This window comes from Panthera pardus, unplaced genomic scaffold, assembly GCF_024362965.1.
Source record: "Panthera pardus isolate Hobbes unplaced genomic scaffold, ASM2436296v1 HiC_scaffold_25, whole genome shotgun sequence".
Taxonomy (NCBI): Eukaryota; Metazoa; Chordata; class Mammalia; order Carnivora; family Felidae; genus Panthera; species Panthera pardus.
The window spans coordinates 62,980,956-62,998,486 of NW_026526821.1; the positions used below are offsets into that span (position 1 = coordinate 62,980,956).

Consider the following 17,531-nt stretch of genomic DNA (forward strand, 5'->3'; position numbering starts at 1 on the left):
GGTGATCATGGTGGGTATGCATGGTAGGCGGGCATGGTGGAAGGACATGGTGGGCGGGCATGGTGGAAGGACATGGTGGAAGGACATGGTGGAAGGGCATGGCAGAAGGACATGGTGGAAGGCCATAGTGGGCAAGTGTGGTGGTAGGCAAAGTGGGGAGTCATGGTGAGTGGGCATGGTGGGTAGGGTGGAAGGGCTGGACTGGCAGAAAGGCGAGGAAGGATGAATATCTAAGTTTGTCGGGCATTGAATGAGATCACGCCTGATATCATCAATTTTCTTGATGAAGATTACTCCATAAGACAAAATTATGTAGTGAGAATGAGGGAAAGGATTGAGAATAATCAGGGATATAGGGATATACTCAAGGGCAAATAGAAAGATTGCTAAGTGTTACTCAGGACCCACCTGACTTTAGTGATTGGAATTTGTTATTTTTCTCTTACATCTTCAGATGCCCAGAAATAGGAGCAGAGAATTTACATTGTAGCAATGTGAGGATAGTCCTTTTTTTCTAAAATTTTATTAATGTAAATTTTCAATTATGCAGAAAAGTTGGAAGACTGTTTTACAGTGAAAACGCATATTCCCACCACCTAGATTCTGTAATTAACTTTACTTGCTTTATACATGCCTATCAAGGTGATGATTTGAAATTAATGTTTCATTCTGGGCATTTTCAAATGTGTGGAAGTAGAAGGAATAATAACACGAACCTCATATATTTATTACCCAATTTTAAGTTGTTAACTATGGCTAATGTTATGGCAGAAAGCCCCCCATAACCTTCCCTCTCTCTTCCCACACTCTTCACTGGATTACCTAAAAGCAAATGGAGATGAAATTGTATTGAGTGTATATGTTCGAAGCAGAGAATGTGACACAATCCCAGCCCTTGGAGCAAGAGGTGTTTTGTGACCAAACCAGGACCCAAGATTGGGAGGAAGGGAAGAGAGGCCAGGAGAGAACTGATAAACTGGAATAAAATGGAAGAATCAGGGGACTTACTGTTTGGAAAGAGGTCAAAGAACAGGAGTGGTGTGAATAAGGAGAGAAGGAAGGAGGGGAAGAAGGTTGAGATCAGAGAATAAAATGTCAGTTTCCAAAGTGGAGCAGTTTCCAGTGAAGAAAAAAAGTCGAGGGTGCGGTGGAGGGGATGGAGGGACACCAAAAGTTAGTGGAAATGAAGAGAGCACGAAACTGTGAGTTAAGGATGTAGAGAGGCAGTGAGGGAAAGAGGCTAGGGCAAGAGCATGGGCGCAAGTCCTGGCTTTGCCACTTGCCCTTGTGTGACCTTGAATAGGTTGCTTGCAGGCTCTTTGCCTTACTGTCTTCATCTGTAAAGCGGAAGGATAATCATAGTGACAACCTCACAGGGTGTTGGGAGGATTGAAATTTGTTTTAATTTTTTAATGTTTATTTTTAAGAAAGAGAGAGAGAGAGAGAGAGTGTGTGTGTGTGTGTGTGTGTGTGTGTGTATATGCGCGTGAGGGGGAGGGGCAGAGAGAGGGAGACACAGAATCTGAAGCAGGTTCCAGGCTCTGAGCTGTCAGCACAGAGCCTGACGTGGGACTCGAACCCACGAGCTGCAAGATCATGACCTGAGCCGAAGTCGGATGCTTAACCAATTGAACCACCGAGGTGCCCCAAGGATGAAATGAATTATTTAAGCTTATAAACTGCTTTAGAACAGTGTCTGGCACATCATAAACACTCCCAAAATGCGAGCCATTATTATCACAAGACTTTCACCTCGATTTGGAAGTCAGCAACACTGGTGACAGGATTTATGGTGGAGAATGCTAGAGGCATGAATGTTTAGGAGAGGAGAGACGACTGTGGCAGTTTATATTTTGTGTGATGACAGAGGCTAATCAGGGTATGATATACCGTGTCTTTAAAGTTTCAGACAGAACTGATAGGAAGGCCCTTTGTTATAGATTCAAGGTAAAAAAATGACTCTTTCAGTTACTTTGTTTGCCGAAGCCCTAGGGTTGGAGGTTGCCTTTAAATTTTTATGAGGATTCTTCTATCATAATTTGCTTTACTATGAGTTTTTCAGAATAAGTTAGAGTTTTAAGAAATTGTAATACAATCAGATGTACACATAAAGATAGACTGTGTTTTTAAAACACAGTTTTTACAGTGAATTGGCAATGGTCTTTGTTAACTTGTAGTTCTTCAAAGGTATACGTTGTGCTACTCGAAAGATAAATCATTTCAAAAGTATGCTCTCTACAGCCAGATGCATTGTACTCCAGTTTTGATGAGAGGCCCTTCTGGGTTTTGTTTAAAAGAAGAAGAAGAAAGAAAGAAAGAAAGAAAGAAAGAAAGAAAGAAAGAAAGAAAGAAAGAAAGGGAGAAAGAAAGAAACAACTGGGTGATACAAACTGTTTAAAACTTAATAGGATATTTATCTGTAAATATCTGTTTCTAACTTTAATTAAACTGAAATATGTCTTGCCAAATGAAACCTTTTTTGTTTTTGCTCGAGCGAATTCTAAATCCATCAAACTGTTGGATGGTGGTGTTTGCTTAAGACCACAGCCCAAAGTCTGGCTATGTGTGTGGGTTTAAATAACATGTGGTTTTACTGCGCCTTATTCATAGTGAGGAAGGAAGCATTTATTGAGTAACTACTATTATCCTTTATTTGCTTTTCTCCCTTGGTCATCACATCAGCCCAATAAGGTATACAATAATCCCACATTATGGACCAGAAGGCTGAAAGGTTAAGTCAGTTGCCTGAGGACATGCATCTGCACGACGCAGAACTGCAGTTGAAGCTTTGGTCCATTTGACCTCAAACAACAGGCCTTTTCTACTCGGGTGACTTGCCTCCTGTAAACTCTATTATGGAAGTTATTTCTTTTCTTCTCAGTGTATTCCTGTCAGAACAGTCCATTTCAGTGTAAGTCATTACAAGGGCCCTGTAAGACATGCATGCCTCCCACCCCCACCCTTCATGTCCCTTCCACGGCGACCTCTCGCCTCACTTGCTCAGTCTCAGACACACCATCTCCCGGCCGTACCATATCCCTTTGTCCAGTGTTCTTCCCTCAGATGACTGCATGGCTCATCCACCTCCTTCAGAGCCTTGACTCAATGTCAGCAAGGCCTTCCTGAGTCCCTTCGCTTAAATCATAAAATGCACAGACCCTAGAGCAATCTCTAACTATTCAAAGTCAAGAGGTAGAATCAAATTCTGTCCCACTCACTTGACATATTTCCTGACACATAGGCAGTACTCAGTATACAATTATAGATTTTAATATTTTGCATGAATCCTTCTGGAGAAGGCATCAGATGTTTTGAAGAGTGAATCTTTAATATTTGGGAAAGCACTAGAATTTTTTTAGGTTTTAATCTTCTCATTTCTAACATTATTAGGGGGTTAACCCAGAGAGCCACAAGATTACTGAAAATCTGTGAAACACAGAAATTACGACATAAACTTACTTGTGAAATGGGCATCTTGTTTTGTTCGTCTTTGACTTCTTAGCCCTAGAGGCATCGTACTTGACATACAGCAAAAATTTGTTAAGTGTTGAATGGTGAGCACTAAAGCCAAACAGGTAAATCTTAAACTGCATTTGGAAAATCTAGTTGGAATATCACTTACACCTTGAGCAAACTGGATACGAGTACAGTTTCAGGTGGAGTGTATATGCTACACTTCACGGTGTCAGAGTTCTGAGCTACATTTGTAATTCTTTGAAATATGATTTCAGGTAAAGCATGGCTACTCCAAGAGAGTCTGGTGTACACTTATAGGAAAAACATTGTATTATTTTCGTAGTCAAGAAGATAAGGTATGTATGTCTTTTTAATAAGCTGATTAGAGGCATTTCTTTGTTGTGGCTTAAATTTTCTCTTTCACTCTTCCGTTGCTAACAAAAACTTCAGAGTGTTTGATAAGGTTGAAATCTTGCAAAAATTTATTACTGGGGTAACCACACACCCACAAGGGTCTTGACTCTTAATTATAACCCTTGGCAACTTTTAATTAATGTATCTTTGTCTTAGAAGAGAAAAATCTTCCCCATTCTAAGCTGTCAATTTCTTATATTTGCCCAGGTTCTGAATGAAGGGAACAGCAAGATAGGAAAGAAAATCTGGGGAGGGAAAAGATTCCAGTCCTGTCCCAGGCTCTCAAATCCCTAGATACCACTTATCTATCCATCCTCTACCTGTTTATATCCTTGTATTCATTTTTAAACTCATCTCATCCCCAAAAGAACTTGAGTTATCTCCAGTCATGAGTACACTTTCAGAGTACAAAGATGGGAGGGGTGCCTGGGTGGCTCAGTTGGTTAAGCATCCAACTCTTGGTTTCAGTTCAGGTCATGATCTCATGGTTCGTGGGATCAAGGCCCACATCAGACTCTGCTCACAGCGTGGAGCCTGCTTGGGATTCTCTTCTCTCTCTCTCCCTCCCTCCCTCTCTCTCTCTCTCTCTCTCTCTCTCTCTCTCTCTTTCCCTCTTTCCCCCTGTCCCTCCCTTGCTCTCTCTCTCTCTCTCTCAAAAATACATAAATAAAAAAAAGAAAAAGATGGGATAGCTTTCACAGGTGAAGTGTATGCCTGGCTATCATTGTGGGTACTCCTCATCACCTTTGGATTACTGAAACTAAAAATTGGATCAACATGTGCCGAAAGTACTTGCATAAAATACTGATGCGAGCCCCACAGAATGGCAGCCTGTGACTAATTTCTGCATCAATGAGACCAGGCTTCTTGATCCAGTGACCACGTCACGTAGGTCAGTTAGTTACTTCTCCGCTGCATTTTCAGACTGCACTCTCAGTTCCAACCAGCTATATTTAAAACGCATGCCTTTATTCTCGGTGTTGCTCATGGGATGGGAATTAACAGAGCTATTAAAAATTATACCTCCGAAGTAATGTAGGAAATGCTTACATAAGAATATAAAATAAGCACAATATAAAATTCTACATTCAGTGTAATCCTGACCCAAAGCACAGAGGCAGTTCGTCCTCAACAGCTTAGGAGAAAGCTCTGTGACTCTCACATCAGCCCACACATCTGACTGCAAGTGTCTCAAGAGAGTAACAACTTCTCCTTCCCCTTACGCTCCACACCTTGTGTAGATTATCTCAGAGGCAGGCTCTAGCTGAGAACCCTGGAGGGAAGGGGATTCTGACAGATGTAGTTCCCAACTTCTCTTCTGCAGTTACAGGGAGATTTTAGGAGTGGATGGTTGGGATGCTGAGTTTATAATTCTCAGGCCGGCACATCTATGTAAAAATATGCATAGCAGAAGATGGGAAAGAACTGTACCAAAATATTGAGTAATTATCTGTGATGGTAGAATTTATGGATGATTTTTTACATTCTCTTTTCCTATATCTTTCTATACTTCCTATAATAAGCATTTGTTTTAAACATAGAAATTTATTTAAATTTTGCTAAAAGAGAACTTATTCTCACTAATAATTAGTAATAATGTAATAAAAGTGGATAAGGTTGGTCACAGAAGAAACGAGTCAGAAGTAGATGGATGAGTAGAAATCCATTGTAATCACTAGAAAAGTATTGAGAATGCATGTGAATCCATATAGACCTACTTCTTTTTGTGCGAGAGATGTTTCAGAAACAATGTATTTTTAATCTGGATTAGCGTCTTCTTTTATTCAGTCAAAATAGTTAAAAGCACTAGGTCTGTTTACTGTTTATGGAGGCTTGGTGAATCCTTTGGTTAAAATGAATAATGGTCTTTAAATATTCGGATGGATGAAACCTCGATTTTCATAGGGTGGGATATATCTAAAGCACACGATTAGGATAGGATTGTCATATATTATCACAGTAGAATTAGTTTTCTTTTTCCCATTTTTAAAAGCTTGCTACTTATTATTATAAATCTTCTGCTATAAATGTATAATAAATATATTTAATAAATAAAATTGTACTTATTCAGTAAATTAAAAATAGTATTTATTATTTATTTATTTATTTATTTGGCTTTTCTTTTACTGCTTGTCTTTTTCTGAAAGTGTAGGTAAGTTAATTTTGCGTTTTTCCTTCAAAAGCAAATTTTCTTCGTTCAGTGCCCAGAGTGCTTTGCACAGAGTGACTACTGAGAAAATACTTATTAATTTAATGAGAAGTCATGGCTTTCATGAAAGAGAACAAGTTTAATTAAATGAATTAAATCATTTTTTACTATTAATCAGCTATTAGGCAGATAATATTTCAGTTAAGATAAGATATACAGGTAAGACCTCACTGAGAAGCTAATGTTTTAATTAGGCTCTGAAGGAAGTAAAAGAGTAGCCATGTGGATATTTCAGGCAATAACATGCTAGGCAGAGGGAATAGCAAGTGTAAAGGCCCTGAGGCGGGAGCATGCCTCATGTATTTGAGGAGTAGTGAGACGGTCAGTGTTGATGTCAAGGTTTGGGACCTAAATAGCTGGAAAGATAATGTTGCCAACAACTTAGAGGAGACTGAGCAGAGTAGGTTGTTTGAGATGCTGTTAGACAGCTAAGTAGAGATAGTGAGTCTGTAGTTATAAGCATGAGGACAGCTAATTATGCTGCCACAAAAACCATGAGCTTGGATGAGATCACCTGGAAAGTGAGTGCAGGTGGGAAGAGAGCCCCACACTGAGCCCTGGGCCTGAGCATGAAAATGGATATTGGTAAATATCCCTAGGTTAGAACAAACATTTTCAGACTGCAATTGCAAACCTGATAAAATATTTTAGAAGCTGTAAATCTGAAGCAGACCGTTTGTTTTCCTGGAATAAATTGTACTTAATTAAAACAAAAGTTTTAAAACAAATGTGCTAAATATTCAACACAGCAGATAGGATGGCTTTTGTCAATAAAAGTAGGTAAAATTTAATGTAAATCAGTTTTAGGAAGTTTTTCTTACTCTTAAAGTAAAATGGAAGAAATCATGGCATTGCTTCGTGATAGATTCCATATGTTAATAAATATCCTTGAAACACATTGGGTTGAAGATGGTTGTTAATCACACTTCTTCGTATCAGCTGCCTAACCTTGTCACTTTTTCTATGAATAGCATTGAGACCTGGTCTACGCTTGTCCTTTTGATCCAATACCTTAATCATCACATCAGTTCTGTGGGGAGAAAGTCAAATGAATATTTTGACTGAGTTACATAATTGTTTGAGTAGGTAATGGGTCATTTCAGTGTAATGAATAATCCAAACCACCGTGCAGAACCAGCTTCTTGTCTGCTATTCAAACTGTTCTTTTATATTATAATTGAGTATTTTACTTGTGACCACTACTTTTGTAACAATGTGGATAACCCAATTGTCTTTGGGCATTCATTGAAAAAAAAAAAAAAAAGTATGCTTTATATAGGTAAGAATGAAAAGGACTATGAAAAATTTTAGTAGGAAAAGATCTAGAAAGTGCCTTCCTCAAAATTACTAACATTTACTTTAGTTTCCTTTAGGTCAGATCAAACTCTGGGAAGCTAAAGTTGAAGAGGTTGACAGATCCTGTGATTCAGATGAAGATTATGAAGCCAGTGGGCGAAGTCTATTATCCACACATTACACCATCGTGATCCATCCCAAAGACCAAGGTCCGACTTACCTCCTAATTGGATCCAAGCATGAAAAGGTACCTAGGGACTTACTGGCTGAATTTGAATGAAGTACACTGATGTCATTAAGATCTGGTAATGATTTTCAAATCAGTTTTATGGACACAAAGAAGAGACCTTGTCAGACTTTCAGCCCTATTTGCAGAGCTTCTTCATGTCCCTGGAAATGAGCCTTGTTCAAAGTGTCATTTCTCTATTCTCTCATTAAAAGTAATCTCAATCAGGCTCTGTGCTGACAGCTTGGAGCCTGGAGCCTGCTTCAGGTTCTGTGTCTCCCTCTCAATCTGCCCCTCCCCTTCTCATGTTCTGTCTGTCTCTCTCTCAAAAATAAATAAACATTAAAAAAAAAAGTAAAAACAAAGTAATCTCAAGGCTGAAATTAGTACGTTTGCTTTAGTTAGATCAAAATGTGGATGTCTCAGACTGGGTACTTCAGGGTGACTCTAAAACCTCTCCCTTATATTTTTGACTCGTTTTCAACAAAATTTTGGTTTAGATACAATTAAAAATGAATTATTGTATGTATTATATGTATATGTAGTAAGTAAACAGTATAAAAGTTAATATAACATAAAACAAGGGACACCTCCATGGCTCAATAGATTGAGCGTCTGACTCTTGGTTTCGGCTCAGGTCATGATCCCAGGGTCGTGGGATAGAGCCTCGTGTCTGGCTCTTTGCTAAGCATGCAGCCTGCTTGAGATTCTCTCTCTCTCTCTCTCTCTCTCTCTCTCTCCCTCTGCTCCCTCCCCTGTTCATATAGTTAATGTTAATATAAGCATTAATATATAAAAGAGTTAATATAATAGTAAAATATTAATATATTATAGTTAATATAATATAAAATTAAAATATAAAAATTAAAAGATAAAAGAGGCATCACAGATTAGTAGGGAGGTAATGGATCATTCAGTACATTATATGGTATGCTCATTATATATTGAGGAGATTGGCTCTTTAGAAAAACGTGAGTTTAGTTTTTCATCTCATACGTATAGCAAGATAGTTTCCAAATGAATTTAAAGAGATAAATGAAATTATTACTATTTTTTTTTTTTAATGTTTATTTTTGAGTAAGAGAGAGAGAGAGCATGAGAGGCGGAGGTGCAGAGAGAGAAGGAGACACAGAATCCGAAGCAGGCTCCAGGCTCTGAGCTGTCAGCACAGAGCCCGACGCGGGGCCCGAACCCACAAACTGCAAGATCATGACCTGAGCCAAAGTCAGAGGTTTAACTGACTGAGCCACCCAGGCGCCCCTGAAATTATTTTTTTAAAGGGCCTTTATCTGATATCTGAATAGAAAGTACTTTCTGAAAAAAAACAACGTAAGAAATCACAATAGAAATGGTCAATAGATTTGACTACAAAAAATTGAAATACTTGTCTATATCAAATAAAATTACAAACATAACCAAAAGGGTAATACAAAAAAAACTTTTCATGGATGGCTACAATATCTTTAACATACAAACAGCTTTTATAAATTACTCCTTTTTTTTGTTTACTTTTTTTTTTTTACATTTATTTGTTTTTGAGAGACAGAGAGACAGAGCACAAGTGGGGGAGGGGCAGAGAGAGAAGGAGACACAGAATCCGAAGCAGGCTCCAAGCTCCCAGCTGTCAGCACAGAGTCCAACACGGGGCTCAAAGTTACAAACCACAAGATCATGACCTGAGCCAAAGTCGGACGCCCAACCGACTGAGCCATCCAGGCACCCCTTTTAATGGACATTTAGGTTGCTTCCATGTCTTGGCTATTGTGAATAATACCACAAAAAAACATGTGAGTACAGATACCTCTTTGTGCTCCTGATTTCAATTTGTTTGGATATGTACCCAGAAGTAGAAATGCTGGATATGGTAATTCTATTTTCAGTTTTATTTTTTATTTTCCCTAGTGGCTGTACCAATTTACATTCCCACTAGAAGTGGATAAATGTTTTCTCCATATTCTCACCAGCATTTGTTATCTTTTTTTAAAATTATTTTTATAAAAGCCATTCTGATGAGTGCAGGGTGATATCTTATTATGATTTGATTTGTATTTCCTCGATGATTAGTGATGTTGAACATTTTTTCGTGTTGTCTGTTGGCCATTTGTAGGTCTTCTTTGGAGAAATGTCTATTCAGTTCCTTTGCCCATTTTTTAATTGGGTTTTTTTCTTACTATTGAGTTATAGGATTTCCTTATATATTTTAGATATTAACCTTTTATCAGATAAATGGTTTGCAAATAATTTTCTCCCATTTCATAGGTTGTCTTTTCATTTTGGTGATTGTGTCCTTTACTGTGAAGAAGCTTTTTAGTGTAGTATAATCATACTTGTCTATTTTTGCTTTTGTTGCCTGTACCATAGATACCATATATAAGCAATCATCACCAAGGCCAGTGCCCAGAAACTTTGTCCGTATGTTTTCTTCTAGGACTTTTGTGGTTTTGGGTCTTATGTTTAAGTCTTTATTCCATGTTGAGTTGAGTTTTGTGTTTCGTGTAGGATAAGGGACCAATTTTGCTCTGTTGCAGGTGGATATCCAGTTTTTCCAACACCATTTATTGAAGAGACTGTCCTTTCCCCCATTGAGTATTCTTGGCACTCTTGCCCGAGGTCAGTTGACCATGTATGCTTGGGTTTATTTCCAGACTCTCTGTGCTGTTCCATTGGCCTATATGTGTATTTTTATGTCAGTTCCATTCTGTTTTGATCACTGTAGCTTTGTAATAAATTTTGAATCAGGAAGTGTGATACCTCCAGCTTTGTTCTTCTTACTCAAAATTACTTTGGCTATTCAGGGTCTTTTGTGGCTCCTTAGGACTGGTTTTTCTATTTCTGTAAAAAATTCCATTGGGGTTTTCATAGGAATTATACTGAATCTGGAGGTTAGGTAGTATGGACATGTTAAAAATATTAATTCTTCCAGTCCATGAATACTGGATGTCTTTCCATTTATTTATGTCTGCTTTAATTTCTTTCATCAATGTTTTATAGTTTTTGGTGTACAAGTCTTTCACCTAGTTGGTTAAGTTTATTCCTAACTATTTTATTCTTTTTGATGTCATTGCAAATGAGATTTTTCCGTGATTGTTAGTGTATAAAAGTGCAACTGACTTATGTGTGTTGATTTTGTATCCTGCAACTTTCCTGAATTCATTCATTAGTTCTAACAATGTTTTTGTGGACTCTTTAGGGTTTTCTATGTGTCAGATCCTATCATCTACAAACAGATAATTTTACTTCTTCCTTCCCAATTTGGATGCCTTTTATTTCTTTTTCTTGCCCTATTGCTCTGGCTGGGACTTCCAGTGCTATATTGAATAAAAGTAGCAAGAGTGGGCAGATCTGCTTTGTTCCAGATCTTAGAGGAAAAGCTTTCAGTTTTTCACCATTGAGTGTGATATTAGATGTGGGTTTTTCTTGTGTGGCCTTTATTGTGTTGAGGTAATTTCCTTCTGGATACTATTTTCTTCTTTAAATTTTCTGGATGTCCCAAGTATTTTTTATGTGTTATTCATATGTATTGAGAGTCAGATTTTAAATTTGATAGACTTTTTTGTGTTTCTTAAAAGAATATGAACTGGTTGTATTTACTCTAGTCTCTTAGCATCATATTAACTTACTTAATTTTATCATGCTTTTTGTGAGAAACATCCATAGAAAATAATAAAGTTGTAAACAATGGAAAAAGGTCCTATGTACATAATTCAAGAGAGCCTGCTTCAGAACTGTTCGACTAAGTGGCTTTTGGCTATTATTTAAAAATTAAAAAATTATTCAGTGTCAAAGTTTTCTACTGTTTATGCAAGTTGTTTTTTTTTCTTTAGGTCATCAAAAATTATATCTTAGTTAACATCTCTATTAATGTGTTTTGATTTTAAGGACACTTGGCTTTATCATTTGACTGTTGCAGCAGGAAGTAACAATGTAAATGTTGGATCTGAATTTGAACAGCTGGTTTGCAAACTGCTCAATATCGAAGGAGAACCTTGTAAGTTCACAACATATAAGGCTCTATAATTTATGAAATGGACTCCTTAGCCTAATGGAGTTTTCACTTTGTGAGTTCCTGTTTCCCTGCAATCTATCCGTCTTTTCATTGGCTTTGTTTGTCCTGGGCCAAGATTCTCACTGTGGTTCTTAGGCTCCAGGGACACCATCTTTCCCAATATGCCATGTCCTATAACCTTTCTACCTTTGCTCACATTATTCCTTCTGCCTGAAACTCTCCCCTTCCTTCACATTTCTCACTAACCTGATAAAATCCTACCTACCTTAGGAATTCCCCTTGTCAGCAAGCCCACTCCACATCAGCATCTGGCTCATAAAAGGTACTGAATAAATGTTAAAATTATGTCCCAATGCACTTTGCATTTAACTCTTTTATAGCATTTGTTGCTTTGCATTGAAATTAATTTTTTATGGCTCAGGTGTCTTCATTGAGAGTCTAGATTCGATGCTGTGCTTTATGTAATACAGAGATCATATTTTACTTGCAGTATCTAGTATAGGAATTTAATAAATGTTGGTTTTAGGAATGTCTTTAAGTTTCTCTTTATCTTTCTGTCTCCTTCTACTCTGGCTTCTCCTCTCTGTCTCTCTCCAGCTCCTTCTCAGAATCATTTCCCTACCTAGGTCACTGATCTTCAGCAAATTTCAGCTATGTCATAGTGCCCTGGTAGACTTGTTTCACATAGAATGTTAAGACCAAATTCTTCTAGATTTACTTTATTCACAGAAACATGAAAATCCCAATGACCTGGAAACTAAAATAAAATAATGTTACCAAAGGTTTTTCACGAACTGTAAGACTTAAAGCTGTGAGCCAGGCCTGAGTAAGCTAATTTCTAAAGGGCTAATTAATGGGAGGCCAAAATAAGTGATTCTTGTGTTTTCTGTTTACATTTTATCATGTATGTAGCCTCTCAGATATGGAGACACCCTACTTTGTGTCACAGCAAAGAAGGAATCATTTCCCCACTGACAACACTACCCTCTGAAGCTCTACAGACAGAAGCTATTAAATTATTTAAGGTAAAACTTTATATGGACTTCTATGTTGCTAAAATTTTAATTGGAAAAAATAAAAATAAATAATTTTGGTTGTAAGGTTTCACTCTAAAAAATTTGGGGCGCCTGGGTGGCTCAGTCGGTTGGGCGTCCGACTTCAGCTCAGGTCACGATCTCGCGGTCCGTGAGTTTGAGCCACGCGTCGGGCTCTGGGCTGACGGCTCAGAGCCTGGAGCCTGCTTCCAATTCTGTGTCTCCCTCTCTCTCTGCCCCTCCCCCATTCATGCTCTGTCTCTCTCTGTCTCAAAAATAAATAAACTTAATAAATAAATAAATAAATAATTTCAAAAAGTGATCATCATCATCTCATTAAGAAAATCTTCTGAAATAAAATTAGGTGAATTGAACATGCTTTCTGAACGAGGATTTGAGACTTACTGTAATAAACTGTAAATGGTTTGGGCAGTGTGAAACAATGTCAGAAGAATCGTTTCCCCTTTAGCATCTCAAAAGGAGATATTTCTCACATCACACCTACCTCAGTGTTGGGACAGAGGAGTCAACATCCTTCTTCTCCAGTGCTATTCTCAAATTCTTATTACTCAACTTATTTTAGAAATCCCTGATCATTTGAGGGGATGCCTGGGTGGCTCAATCGGTTGAGTATCTGACTCTTGATTTTGGCTCAGGTCATGATCCCAGGGTCATGGGATTGAGCCTCACGTCCAGCTCCTCACTAAACGTGGAGCCTGCTTAAGATTCTTTCTCTCTCTCTCTCTCTCTCTCTCTCTCTCTCCCCTTCTTCCTTGCTCACTCGCTCTCTCAAAAAAATAAATAAATAAACAAGCAAACAAACAAATAAATAAAGTGTTTTAAAAAAAGAAATCCCTGATCACTTGAAATTTGCCATTCAACTGTATCACGCTTTATCCCCTCGTCTCTCACTCACTTTCTGGTAACTCTTCAGATTTCATTAGGATGTCGAATGACTTCGTTATCACTTCACTCACCAATGCCATGTTCTTAAGATCCTGACCTTCTTAATGCCAAGCTTCACCTGTAGTCACCTTCATCTTCCCATTCTCCAACCCCACCATTCCTTACAAGTACACTACTTCTAAAAGCTTCAATTCTAGCATCTCTTTCTAGAACCATAATCTCTTAGCCTATGAGCTCTCTTGTTTTCTTATTCTTCAATTTTTTTTCTAAGACCTTTGTTTTGAGCCATTTATTTTCTTTGAGATCAAAAGAGAGCATGGTAACCATCACTTGGCTTTTCTTCTTTCTTTATCCAGTCTGGATGACTTTCATTAATACTCATAGTTCTTTGGGACCCATAATTCCATGCATTCTTCAGCCAAACCCCAACATAGGTCATTGCTGGTGTCCCGTCCACTTCCACATTGATCATGAGCACATGGCTAGAAAAACATCAGGCAACCAGGTGTGGGCTAGAGCCAATATACATCCATGGTCTTCACCCTCAGGGCTGACTCCCTCTCCTTTTGCTTATCTTTTGTCACACACAAACCCTCCAATGCCCTACTCAATAATGTTCTTCACAACAAACTTCTATTTTATTGAGAAGATTACAGGGCATCAGACATTATTCCTCCAAGCTCTCTCCCTGACAGACATTTAAAAAAAAAAATTAATGTTTATTTTTTAGGGAGAGAGAGAGACAGAGCGTGAGCAGGAGAGGGGCAGAGAGACAGGGAAACACAGAATCCCAAGTAGGCTCCAGGCTCTGAGCTTTCAGCACAGAGCCCGATGCAGGGGTCACATTCCCAGACCGTGAGATCATGACCTGAGCCGAAGTTGGATGCTTAACCGATTGAGCCATGCAGGTGCCCTCCTGACAAACATTCTTTAATTTATTTTCTCCTCCTTTCCTCTAATCTTAGAATCGCATGCACCTTCGTGGATTCCGGTCTTGATTCCATATCAGGACCTTGGTATTTCATTTTGCCCTAGTTTCTTAAGGTCTCAATTTTTGTCTTTCTTTTTTGGCTTCTTCTTGCCTACATTCCTCCCATCTCAAAAAAAATATTAATTTGGGGGGTATGATATGATATGGTGGTTATGGGAAAGAAACCTTTATCAACTGGAGATCCATACTGAAGTATTTTTTTTTTAAGTTTATTTATTTATTTTGAGAGAGAGAGAGAGAGAATGAGCAGGGGAGGGGCAGAAGAGACTGAGAGAGAGAGAATCTCAAGCAGGCTCTGTGCTGCCAGCCCAGAACCTGACATGGGGCTTGAACTCACAAACCCATGCTGCTGTAAACATTGGGGTGCATGTGCCCCTTTGAAACAGCATATCTGTATCTCTTGGATAAATACCTAGTAGTGCACTTGCTGGGTCATACAGTAGTTCTATTTTTAATTTTATGAGGAACCTCCATACTGTTTTCCAGAGTGGCTGCACCAGTTTGCATTCCCACCAGCATTGCAAAAGGGATCCTCTTTCTCTGCATCCTTGCCAATATCTGTTGTTGCCTGAGTTGTTAATGTTAGCCATTCTGACAGGTGTGAGGTGGTATCTCATTGTGGTTTTGATTTGTATCTCCCTGATGATGAGTGATGTTGAGCATTTTTTCATGTGTCGTTGGCCATCTGGATGTCTTCTTTTGAAAAGTGTCTATTCGTGTCCTTTGCCCATTTCTTCACTGGATTATTTGCTTTTTGGGTGTGGAGTTTGAGAAGTTCTTTATAGATTTTGGATACTAACCCTTTATCTGATATGTTGTTTGCAAATATCTTCTCCCATTCTGTCGGTTGCCTTTTAGTTTTGCTGATTGTTTCCTTCACTGTGCAGAAGCTTTTTATTTTGATGAGGTCCTAGTAGTTCATTTTTGCTTTTGTTTCCCTTGCCTGTAAAGATGTGTTGAGTAAGAAGTGTCTGCGGCCAAGATCAAATAGGCTTTTGCCTGCTTTCTCTTCGAGGATTTTGATGGCTTCCTGTCTTACATTTAGGTCTTTCATACATTTTGAGTTTATTTTTGTGTATGGTGTAAGAAAGTGGTCCAGGTTCAGTCTTCTGTGTGTTGCTGTTATTCAACAAAGTATTGGAAGTCTTCGCCTCTGCAATCAGAAAACAGAAAGAAATAAAAGGCATCCAAATCAGCCAGGAGGAGGTCAAACTTTCACTCTTTGCAGATGACATGATACTCTATATGGAAAACCCTAAAGATTCCACCAAAAAACTGCTAGAACTGATTCATGAATTCAGCAAAGTTGCAGGATATAAAATTAATGCACAGATCGGTTGCATTCCTATACACCAACAATGAAGCAACAGAAAGAGAAATCAAGGAATCGATCCCATTTACAGTTGCACCAAAAACCATAAAATACCTAGGAATAAATCTAACCAAAGAGGTGAAAAATCTATACACTGAAAACTATAGAAAGCTTATGAAAGAAATTGAAGGCACAAAAAAAATGGAAAAAGATTCCATGCTCCTGTATAGGAAGAAGAAATATTGTTAAAATGTCAATACTACCTAAAGCAATCTACATATTCAATGCAATCCCTATCAAAATAACACCAACATGCTTCAGAGAACTAGAACAAATAATCCTAAAATGTGTATGGAACCAGAAAAGACCCCGAATAGCCAAAGCAATCTGGAAAAAGAAAACCAAAGCAGGAAGCATCACAGTCTCGGACTTCAAGCTGTATTAGAAAGCTGTAATCATCAAGACAGTATGGTTACTGGCACAAGAACAGACACTCAGACTAATGGAACAGAACAGAGAACCCAGAAGTGGACCCACAAATGTATGGCCAACTAATCTTTGACAAAGCAAGGAAGAATATCCAATGGAATAAAGACAGTCTCTTCAGCACGTGGTGCTGGGAAAACTGGACAGCAGCATGTTCTGTACACTTTTTAAATGAATGCATATTCTGCTCTTGGGTGGAATTTTCTATACATGTCAATTAGGTCAAGTTGGTTAATAGTGTTGTTCAAGTTTTCTAAATCTTTAATGATTTTCTGTCCACTTGTTCTCTCAATTATTAAGAAAGGGATATTGAAATCTCCAGCTCTAATTGTGGATTCGCCCGTTTCCCTTTGCAATCCTATCAGGTTTTCCTCCATAAATGTGGAAGCTGTGTTATTAAGTATGTAAATGTTCAGGACTGTTATGTCCTCTAGCAGAACTGACCCCATTATCATTATAAAATGACCCTCTTTATCTCTGGCAGAATTCCTTGCTCTGAATTCTACTTTGTCCGATTTGTTTTTGTTTTTTGTTTGTTTTTTGCTTTTTTTTTTTTTACATTGATATTAATATAGCCACTCCAGATTTCTTTGGTTAGTGTTATCATAATATATCTTATTCCATTCTTTTAAAGAAAAACTGTTGCTATGAAGAGAATTGATATAATTCATGCAGAATAAATCTAATCATTTCTCACCTTGAATATGTCTTTTTTTTTTTTGTTTAATTCAGACATGCCAACTCTTTATAAATGCAGCAGTTGACTCCCCTGCGATTGATTACCATATATCTCTAGCCCAGAGTGCTTTGCAAATCTGTCTGACACATCCTGAGCTACAGAATGAAATTTGCTGTCAGCTCATTAAACAGACAAGACGGAGACAGCCACAGAATCAACCAGGACCGCTGCAGGTATATATTGATACATATACATGCAATTTAAGACGATGTTGTTTTCCTCACTGTAAGAATGATACATATTCAATATAGACATTTCAAAAATACAAAAAGTATGAAAAGGAAAAGTAGCTATTAATATTTTGATATGTATTCTTTCAGGTTACTTATGTATTTATATGTTCCTATATAAATAAAGCTGTATGTGAGTATATTTATGCACACTCAGTTTTTCACATTACTAAAGTTGCAGTGTGCATACTACTTTTGTAAAACTGTAGACTGTAATCATTTCCCC

General features: G+C 37.9%; 1 protein-coding gene across 6 annotated transcripts in view; it reads left to right on the plus strand.

The window, feature by feature from the left end:
- PLEKHH2 (pleckstrin homology, MyTH4 and FERM domain containing H2) overlaps positions 1-17,531 on the plus strand; it is a 113,125-nt gene that overhangs the window by 64,789 nt on the left and 30,805 nt on the right. For 5 of the 6 annotated variants that reach the window (XR_008417828.1, XR_002084660.2, XR_002084673.2 and 2 more), the window contains exons 16-20: positions 3,732-3,812; positions 7,443-7,622; positions 11,481-11,589; positions 12,520-12,632; positions 17,069-17,248. Coding sequence is in view for 3 of the 6 variants with exons in the window: in XM_019465138.2 (XP_019320683.2) it covers positions 3,732-3,812; positions 7,443-7,622; positions 11,481-11,589; positions 12,520-12,632; positions 17,069-17,248 (663 nt within the window). In the remaining 3 variants the exon portion in view is untranslated. The remainder of the gene's footprint in view (positions 1-3,731; positions 3,813-7,442; positions 7,623-11,480; positions 11,590-12,519; positions 12,633-17,068; positions 17,249-17,531) is intronic. The other variant, XM_019465211.2, reaches the window with a different exon arrangement.